The following is a 10,640-nucleotide window of genomic DNA, read 5'->3' on the forward strand; positions in this document are numbered from 1 at the left end:
GACCAGCCTCTTCTAGGCAAAGCCAGCGGCCTGGCAGCCCACCCTTAGCCCTACCTGTATCCCAAGACCCACACACTGGCTAGGGTCAACCTGCATCTTCTGCTGGGGTCTGCATCACAGCCCCTGCTCTCCACCCCCACCCCCAGGCTCTATGGCTCAGCAGTGGCCCTTCTGACTACAGATCTCACCTCCCTGGGTTGCAGTGAGCTGTGGCTGTTTCCCACCCAATGGGAAGGTGACCAGATGGCAGGAGGGACCTGAGAAGTGGCCATGAGATCTTCAGGATCCCAGAGGCCAGCCCTGGAAGGTCCCCCCAGGAGCTTTTTGGGGAGAATTTGGTGGGTAGGTGGATGAATGGGTGCTGCAAAGCACAGGCGGTGGTGACTGGACAAAGAACAGGACACAGGTGGGAGGGTATCCAAACCATTTACTAAGCAGACTCTTATCCCACCCACCCAAGCTGTGAAGGAGGGCAGGCCCCCAGCCCCACACCCAGGATCCTGTGCCCGTAAGCCTTGCCTGGCGAGCTGCAGGGGTGAGACAGGGAGGTCCAGACCAAGTCTCTTGCCGCACCCAGAGGCCAGCCTGCTGATGGAGTGAAGGCCAGTTATAAACGTCCCTCCGGCAGCCGAGGCTGGGGTCCCTGGGCTCTCGGTCTGCCCCTCTGGAATCAGCAGGAGCCACGAGGGAGTGGGTGGCATCCAAGACCCTGACGGTCAGAGAGGGAGCGGCATCTCCAGTCCAGTGCCCACACAGCCGAAGGAACGCGCGCCCTACCCACGTCGGAGCCAGCACTGCACACAAAAAGAAACAGCGAGTCTTCCTAAGTGCGCGTCGCCTTGCGGGGCAGGTCGCAGCCTGGGGCCGGCTAGGAGGCCGGAGAGGACGGGCTGCGGACAGAGTCCGGTCCGTGCGCAGGACCCAGATTTCCGCAGAGCCTGTGCGCCGCGGAGGCCGCCGTCCATGCGGGGCTACCCTGGCCGGTCCTCCCGCTCGCGGCCCTGCCGCGCAAGCGCACTCAAACATAGTTCTTCTTGTCGTAGTCGCCGCTGGCCGTAGGCCGCCGCGGCGCCGAGTACTTGACCGGGAAGCCGAAGTCGGGGCGGCCGGCGCAGACCCAGGCGCCGCAGCACACGAGGCCGCCGCCGCACATGAGCAGCGCCGAGGCGGCCCAGCCGATGTAAAGCGCGGCGCCCAGCTCGTATTTCTGCGACATGGGCACGGTCGGGTCGTAGAACTCCCGGACCACGATGTTGGCGAACCAGCAGAGCGGCACGAGTGCCAGCAGCCCGCAGAGCGCGTAGAGCGCGCCGCCCGTGAGGGCCACGCGTGCCTTACCCGGGCCGGGGGCCACGCAGGTGGTGCACTGCGCGCCCGCCAGGGTCACGAAGAGCGCGACAAGCGCCAGGAGCACGGCGCCCACGGTGAGCGCCCGCGCCGCCTGCACCTCTGTGCTCAGCGCCAGCACCGAGTCGTACACCTTGCACTGCATGTGCCCTGTGCTCTGCACCACGCACGACATCCACAGCCCCTTCCAGGTGGTCTGCGCCGTCACGATGTTGTGGTCCAGGAAAGCGGTCACCTGCCACATGGGCAGCCCGCACGCCAGGATCAGGCCCACCCAGCCCACCAGGCACAACACCAGGCCAAGAATCTCCAGCGCCGCCGACCCCATGGCTGGAGACAAGACGGGCGCCCGACGGCCCGGGGCCTCCGGGCGCGCACAGCTTACTCCCTCCGATCCCAGGCCCGGTGGCACCACAGCACAGCCTCGGGTCTGCTGGCGCCTCTAGGGGGGCTTCCCATTTGAAGGTTCGGGGGGCGGACTATGACCCGCAGGCCCGGCCCCCCGCCCTGAGCAACCAATCCACGCCCAGGCCATCCTCCCGCAGCCAATCGCAGGCGCCCCCGGCAGCAGGAGTTAAGAAAACAACTGCGCGTGGGGGTAGCTGGTGGCGGGCGGCGGGCGGCGGGCGGCGCGGGGAACCACGGGGCATCCGGTGGCGGCCCCGGACCCTCATCCGCCGTTGTCCTGGTCGCTGCAGAGCCCGTTCCAAGCTGACCTGGGGCGGCTATGCGAACGCTCCACTACCTCCCTGTGCGCCCCCACCTCGCCGTTTCAGGAGCTGCATGACCCTGGGTCTGCACCGATTTCCCCGACACATCCTCGAACGAGCCAGTTGGTCCCTACCTCCCAGGCCAGCTCCACTCTTCCCTGGCCCCGGTCGGCTGGAGTCACTGCGCCGAGGGCCCCTGGGTTAGCCAAACACAGCTCAGCCTGTTCCTCCAGGAAGCTCTCCCTGGAGTCCAAGCCCAACACAGCCCCCTTCTCTGCACCCCGACCACTGTGGCCCTTCGAGTGCTGACACTGTCTCCCTCACAGGCCGAGAAGCCAGGAAGGCCTGTGCGGGTCAAGCCGGGGTTCCTGCTTCGTCCAAGGCCCTGCCCAGGGCCACCACGTCCCTGGGGCTTGCGGCTCCAGCACGAAGCAGAAAGAACGGGGCCTTCCCATGGCCTCCAGAGACCCACACTCTGCCCCTGCTGCCGGGGCTTCCCATACCTCCCAACCTTTGCACCGACTGCTCCTCTTCCGTAGGTGCTGCCCATCCCCCATCCTTTGAGGCCCAGCTGAGGCTACACCATGTCAGTAAATCCCCAGTGACCCAGCATACAGGCAATCCTCCCAGGAGCAGCCCGTGGCCCCAGGCTCTGCCACCTACTCCCTGCTCCAGGCCTCAGACAAGAGACAGAGAGAGAAACGCAGGGGCTGTACTCTGCCCTCCTACCAGCTGCAGTGCTACCCTGGCACCCCAGCCCCCAGGCCACCCTCCGGAAGCCAACATGGAGTTTCCTGACTGGGAGGAAGAGCCCCCATCCTCGCTGGAGGCGGGAGGCGAGGGATTTCCGGGCATTCTTCTGCACAATGGCCCAGCCATTTCTCCAAGGCCCACTGGGATGGACAGTGGGGCCCCCTGAGGCTCAGGTAGGGGCACTAGTCCCTTTCTGGCAGCCCCCTCCCCACTCCCTGTCAGCCCCTCTGCCTAAAGCAGCCCCTCTGTCTGTATTCTGCCCTGGAGTGGGGCTACCAGGACCCCCACTCCTTCCTCAGGTCCCAGGTGCCTGACTGCTAGCAGGGCCTCCCCAGAGAAGGCCTGCCTTTGAGGCTGGCCAAAGCCTGGGTGCCTCAACAGATCGGTCCTTCCTGGGCCCGGTTCCTTCTCCTCAGGTGGCTGAGATAATACCCTGTCATCCAGCACGGGGAGGCACCCAAGGCAAGTTTGCTGGGCCCTGTGGGATTGGGGAGGACAATTTTACCCCTTCTTTCACCCCAGCCCCCTCACTCCCTGCATAGATGGAGCTCCAAGGACCACTGCCTCCTCCCAGACACCCCTCACTCGCTGCTTCCCTCCTGTTGCAGACCCTTCTGAACGTCTCCTCCCCCATCCACTCCAGGGGGCCCAGCCCTACCACCCACCCACCCTTTCAATCCCACTTCCCTGTGGCCCAAGTCCAAGGACCTTGCCCAGGGTCCCCCCATGACACTCCACGCTGCTGTCTTCCCGGGTCGACTGCTGTGGCCTCCTCAGGCCGTCCAGGCCCCACCCTTGGCCACTGGGGTTGTTCTCCTCAGGGCAGCTGGGCATCGCAGCAGGCCCTGCTCCTGGGTCATGCTCTGCCTGAAACCCTCTGTGGCTCGCACTGCCCATGGACGAAGCACTGACTCCTGGGAGCGGCCCAGGTGACATGGGCCAGCTGCACTGGGTCTAGCCAGTCCAGCAGCATACTCTACGTTCCATTCAGACTTACCTCCCTCTGGGCCCTCAGACTGGTCTGTCTACACCCACGCCTCTTCTGCTTGCAGTATGTATCCCTTGGGCAGGGCCTGCATCTACTAGGTTGTGTTACCAAGGTCACTTCCTCTTGGATGCCTTCCTGCCCTCATCCCTCAGCCTTGCTCTCGAGGCCCAAGCTGGAGCTGCCCGTCTGCTCGCTGGTTGATCCCACCAGTATCCAGGAACGAGCCCCAGCACAGTGACCGTCTTCATGCATCTGTCCTGGGCAGGGGGCTGCCTGTGACCCATGCTGACCTCTGGCCACCTGCCACTCCTCCAGCACCTCAGAGCTGCAGCCAGCACAAGGTTCTCCCCATTCGCCTGCCCACCTGCCTCCCTCTCTCTGCCACTTTGGGCCCATCCTGGCCTGGCACCCTGGAGCAGCCCCAGTGAGTCCACATCTCTTTGGGGTCAGCCTCACAGTATCTCGGGGACTTGGTAGAAGGGCCTCAGTCCCCACCTCTCACAATCTGATTTCTACCCCGACACCACTGTGTTGGTTGTAGGCCTGGCTGCAGTTGAATCAGAGCTGCCACAGAGAGGCCCAGCCCCGGCCTGCGGGGGCGTGAAGACTTGCCTGCCCTTCCTTCCACTCTCTAGAATCTCCTGGCCACCTACTATACGCGGAGCATCGTGTCCGGGTAGAACACCCAGGGGGCTCCTGCCCTCAACCAGGGACTGGGAAGGGCTTTCAGGTATGCCCTTGGCTGTGATGGAAAGAGATGGCAGAGTGACACCAAGTGATGAAGGCCTCTCTGAGGCGGTGATAGTTCAGCCCAAAACCAGGAAGACGTTCCACACAAGAGCCCAGAGGTGGGAAAGGGCAGGAGGAGGCCGGTGGGGCTGGGGTGACATGGTGGGTGCAGGCCTGCAGGCCAAGGGTCCAGGCTGGGCAGGGTGTGCATCCCTGATTTCTGGCGAGGGGCTCTTGGGCCAGCACGCCAGCCAAGGCCACCTGCTCATCTGCTGCTATTGTTCTGCTTTCCCAGGGGAAGTGTGGCAGGATCTCATTAATTGTGTGGGGGAAAGGCCTGAGTCGGCAGAAATCAGTTTATCTTGAGCAGCTGCCAGCTGACCCTGCACCACGGTGATCCGGTGACCTTCCAGGGACAATCTAAATTTAGGCTCCAGATTTCTGAGGACTGGGGTTTGGGAAGCTCCTAGTTAAGGGATTTCATTTTGGGGGAAGTGAGAAATAATGTCCCTTCTGTCTTTTGGCTTTGAAATAGTTAAGGATGTTTTCCTCAGGGTAGCAGCTGTTTGTGGAGCCTCTGAGCACAGAGCACTGCCTGTGCCCTTTCTTGGTGCAACCGGTGCCCCAGAGGCAGCTCCTCCAACATCGCCAGGCCTGCCCTGGGGCCCAAGGTGCCGTGTGTGGGAGGGGCATGGGTGCCTGTGCCGATGCCCAGAGTGCCCTTTGACAAAGAGCTGGTGAGTTCACAGTTCAGATGAGGGAACTGGGCTCTCCTTGCCTTTGTCCCACCATTGATGCAAAGCCCTCCGTGGTGGAGACTGCAAGGTTGAAGGGGAGGCAGTCATCAATCCTGAGTCCTCTGCTGCCATTCCTGAGCGCCCTCCAGGTTCCTGAGACAGCCTCCCTGGCTCCCTTGACCTTCACAGCTCATCTGATGTCAGTTTGGTCCTCAGAGCGGGCACCACTGGCTGGCTGGCAGAACAGGAGGGCACTGTTGCTTAACCTTCCCCAGTGGGTAGGGGAGTGTGGGGGGCAGAGGGCTCTGGTTGACAAGAAACCCAGGGTCTTATAGACCCCTGTGCCCTCACGGATTGCACCAAATGGTGGTCTCTGTGTGATCTCCTGGAGGCCAGCAAAGGCTCTTTGTAATGGCAATAGTGGCCCCAGGAGCCCAAGGCAGCCCTGACCCCACACCCTCCACCCCTCATACCTGCACTGCCTCTGTGGCCTCTCTGTCCACCTTCTCTCCCCCACCCATCCCTTCACAGATTCAGTCCTTCTCTGCATGCTGCATTTTGCAACAATTTTATACTTTCACTTAAAATCAGTAGAGTCATTCTGGATCCTCCTTTTTCATTTAGCATTATATTGTAAACATGTCCCTACTCTGTTAATAAACACCCTCATGATTATCGTTATGTTTAACTGCCTTGGGAGCTGGAGAGCCAGGATGGAATCATCTATCTCCCCCACTCCTGAGAGTGGGTGGTGACCAAGGCAATCTGTTCCAAGGTTCCGTAAAATGGGGATGGTAATGGGCTCAGCATCAAAGGGCTGCCAAGGAGCTTAGTGGACACCACTTCCTGGCTCAAGGTGGATGCTGGATTAACATTAACGGTGATGATCATCCTGGTAATTATGCAACCATCCCTTAAGACATAGTTTCATAAATGATAATTTTCTATTATAAATAATGCTGCTATGAATGGCATTATTCATGAGCCTTGGTATTTCGGGTAATTTCCTCAGGAAAAACTCCTCAAAGTAGCATTTCTGGCTCACACCCTAGAGGGTGTGTCCCTTAGATGCCTTATCTGAGTATGCATTTTCACTGCCTGTCATTAGCTCTAGGTAGTCACAGTTTTTAAAGTTTACTAATTGGATAGGTAGAAGATGGCACCTTACTTTAATTGGCATTTCTTCACAAGTAATGAAGTTAAAAATTTTTTCCAATTAATACTGCTCATTTTTATTCCCTCTTTGGTGAACTCTCTATGTATCCACATAGAGCCTTGGTGTTTTCTCACTTTATATGTTAGAAACATTACTTGCTATTATACATATGGCATATACTTTTTGCTGTTTCCTACTTAACCTATTAATGATTTTTTTCAAAATGTTATAGAAGTTTGAATTTTTGAGTATTCAAATCTATTAAGGTTGTCCCTATGGGATTTCAATCTTTATCTTGAACCATCAAAAAGTCCTATAACCAGAAAATACAAATTAAGTTATGATTTCTTATAGTTTTCTTCTCTGTCTCCTCATGCCAAAGAGGGTTTCTGATTCTGACCAAGATGAATAGGACCAACTGCAGATAGAGTTTTGCTCAAGAGCAAAAAGGGGGGGCGGGCATAGGAAAGAATCAATAAATTTAAAGATGGGGGCTTCCCTGTTAGCGCAGTAGTTGAGAGTCCACCTGCCGATGCAGGGGATGCAGGTTCGTGCCCTGGTCCGGGAGGATCCCACATGCCGTGGAGCAGCTGGGCCCGTGAGCCATGGCCACTAAGCCTGCATGTCCGGAGCCTGTGTTCCGCAATGGGAGAGGCCACAACAGTGAGAGGCCCGCGTACCGCAAAAAAAAAAGAAAAAAAAAAAAATTTAAAGATAGGACAATAGGATTATTCCATCTGAACAAGATTAAAAAAAAAAAAGAACAGAACTTCAGGAAATGTGGGATCATAACAAAAGTTCTGACATCTATGTCATTGGAGTACCAAAAGAAGAGAAGAAAAAGGCTGGGGATAAAAAAGTACTCAAAGAAATAATAACTGGAAATTTCCTAAGTTTAGGAAGAAGAAAAGAAAAAACATACAATTCAAGATGTTGCCAGAACCCCAAACAGAATAAATCCTAAGAAATCCACACCGAGACACATTGTAATTAAACTTTTGAAAACCAAAGACAAAGAAAAATACTGAAAGGAGCCAGAAAATAAGGACATCTCACCAATAGGGGAAAAACAAAACAAATGACAGAATTTCTCATCAGAAACCATGGAGACCAGAGAACATAGCACATTATTTAAGCACTAGAAGGAAAAGAAAATGTCAACCCAGAATTCTGTATCTAGTGAATATATTCTTCAGGGATGAAGTGGAAATAAATATATTCTCAGATGAAGGAAAACTAAGAGAATGTCACCAGCAGATGTACCCTGAAAGAATGGCTAAAGGATGTTATTTAAACAGAAAGGAAATGATAAAAGGAGGAATCTTTGGACATCAAAAAGGAAGAAAGAATATAACAAGCAAAATGTTGGTAAATACAACAGACTTTCCTTCTCCTTTTGAGTTTTCTAACTTATGTTTGATGGTTGGAGCAAAAATGATTACACTGCCTAAAGTGGTTCTCAGGGTGTGTAGAGGAAATATCTAAGATAATTGTATTATAAATAGGAAAGGGTAATGGGACATAAAGGGAGGTAAGGTTTCTATACTTCATTCCAACTGGTAAAGTGTTGACATCAGTAGACTTTGATGAGTTATCTGTATAAAGTGTAATCCTAGAGCAACCACTAAAAACTTTACAAAGAGATACACTCAAAAACACTATAGATAATTCAAACAGAACTCTGAAAGATGTTCAAGTAAGCCATAGGAAGGCAGGAAAAGGTAAACAGAGAAACAGAGAGAAAGAGAATACACAGAAAACAAAGTGGCAGACTTAAACCTTACCATATCAATAATTACATTAAATGTAAGTGGTCTAAATACAGCAGTTAAACAACAAAGGTTGGTAGAGTGAACCAAAAAAATTACCCAAATACATGCTATTTAAAAGAAACTCAGTTCAAATTGAATGACATATGTAGGCTGAAAGCAAAAGTATAGAAAAAGATATACTATGCAAACATTAATCAAATAAATAGAGCAGTGGCTATATTAATATCAGATAAAGTACACTTCATTAAGAAAATTACCAGGGACAGAGACACTATATAATGATAAAAGGGCCAATCCACCAAGAAGGCATAGCAATCCTAAATGTGTACACACCAAGCAACAGAGCTGCAAAATATGGGAAGCAAAACCTCATAAAATTGAATGCAGAAATAGACAAATAGACAATAGACAATTATAGTTGAGGCTTCAACACTCTTCTCTCAACAAGTGAGAGAATAAATAGACAAAAAATCACCAAGAAGATAGAACTCAACAACACCATCAAACAACAGGATCTAATCAAAATTTACATAACACTACCCAACAACAGCAGAATACACATTCTTTTCATGTGCCCAGAGAACTTATACCAGATAGACCATATCCTGAGCCACAGAAAACCCTCAAAATCAGTGAAAGCAAAAGTTGCTTCTTTAAAAACTCAACAATATTAACATGCTTTTACCTAAACTGACATTAAAAACGTTACTAAAATCAGAAATGAAAGAAGAGGTATCGCTAATAATATCTCACTAACAGTAGAAGTGATTTTAAGGGAATACAATGAACAATTGTATGCCAACAAAGTAGATAACCAAGATGAAATGGTCAAATTCCTACAAACAAAAACTACCAAACGTGACTTAAGAAGAAATAAATCTGAATAGATCTATAACAAGTAAAGAGATTGAGTTAGTAATTTTAAAGATTTCCAACAAAGAAAAGTCCAGGACCAGATGGCCTCACTGGTAAACTATACCAAATGTTTAAAGTAAAGAAAAACTAATACCAATCAATCTTAAACTCTTACAAAAAAAATAGAAGAGGGTGGCACACTTCCTAACTCACTTTATGAGGCCAGAACTGCCCTGATCCAAAGTCAGACAAAGACTTCACAAGAAAACTAAAACCAATAATGCCTGTGAATACAGATGCAAAAATACTCAATATACTAGCAAACCAAATCCAGCAACACATATAAAAAATACATGACCAAATGGGATTTATTCCAGGAATGCAAAATCAATTTAATAAGCAAAAATCAATCAATGTAGCATACCAAAATACTTAGATGTAAATCTAACAAAATATGTACAGGAGTTATATGCTGAAAACTATGAAACACTGATGAAAGGAATCAAAAAACATCTAAATAAATGGAGAGGCATTCCATGTTCATGGATTGGAAGACTTTATGTGATAAAGAATAATGAATAATGCACTTATTCATTATTCATTATAATAATGTATAGTGAATAATGCACTTCCCTTCAAAATCCCAGGAAGATTTCTTATAGGTATAAACTAGATTATTCTGAAATGTATATGGAGAGGAAAAGGAATTAGAATAGCTAAAACAATTCTGAAAAAGAAGAATAAAGTGGGAAGAATCACACTGATTTTAAAACGTATAGATATTAATACTGCTTACAGGGGACAGAGACATTGTTCAATGGTGCTGAGAACCCAGAAACTGCCCCACACAAGTACAGCTGATTTTTGACAAGCATGCAAAAGCAAGTCAATGACCCAAAAGAAAATTGAAAGCAGGGACTGAAACAGATATTTGTACACCAACATTCATAGCAGCATTATTCACAACAGCCAAAAGGTGGAAACAACCCAAATATCTGCTGACGGATGAATGATAAACAGACAGGTTGTATATCCATACAATGGAATATTAGTCTTAAATAGGAAGGAAATTCTAACACATGCTACAACATGGATCAACCTTGAAGACATTATGTTAAGTGAAATAAGCCAGACACAAAAGCACAAGTACTGTATGATTCCACTAACATGAAGTTCCTAGAATAGTCAAATTCATAGAGACAGAAAGTAGAATAGTGGTTGCCAGGGGGCTGGAGGAGGAGGGGATGGGGAGTTATTGTTTAATGGGTACAGAGTTTCAGTTTGGGATAATGAAAATGTTCTGAAGATGGATGGTGGTGATGGATGCACAATAATATGACACACTTAATGCCACCGAATTGTAAAAATGGCTGAAATGCTAAATTCTATGGGATGCACATTTTACCACAAAAAAGACAACTCAATGGAGGAAGGATAATTTTTTCAACAAATACGCTAAAGCAATTAGATATCAACAGAAAAAAACATCATCCTCAACCAAAACCTCACATCATTAAAAAAAAAATCTCAAAATGAATCCTAGATTTAAACGTAAAATGTAAAACTATAGAACTTTTAGAAGATAACTTGGAA

The 10,640-nt window shown here is 50.5% G+C and overlaps 1 protein-coding gene across 1 annotated transcript; it reads right to left on the minus strand.

The window, feature by feature from the left end:
* Positions 1-897: 897 nt before the first annotated feature.
* CLDN5 (claudin 5) lies at positions 898-1,768 on the minus strand. Its single transcript, XM_007460022.1, has one exon. It carries the CDS (start codon positions 1,673-1,675, stop codon positions 1,019-1,021), a length of 657 nt encoding a protein of 218 aa, XP_007460084.1. The 5' UTR covers positions 1,676-1,768; the 3' UTR covers positions 898-1,018.
* Positions 1,769-10,640: the final 8,872 nt, after the last annotated feature.

This window comes from Lipotes vexillifer, unplaced genomic scaffold (genome assembly GCF_000442215.2).
Source record: "Lipotes vexillifer unplaced genomic scaffold, Lipotes_vexillifer_v1.1 scaffold987, whole genome shotgun sequence".
NCBI classification, from domain to species: Eukaryota; Metazoa; Chordata; class Mammalia; order Artiodactyla; family Lipotidae; genus Lipotes; species Lipotes vexillifer.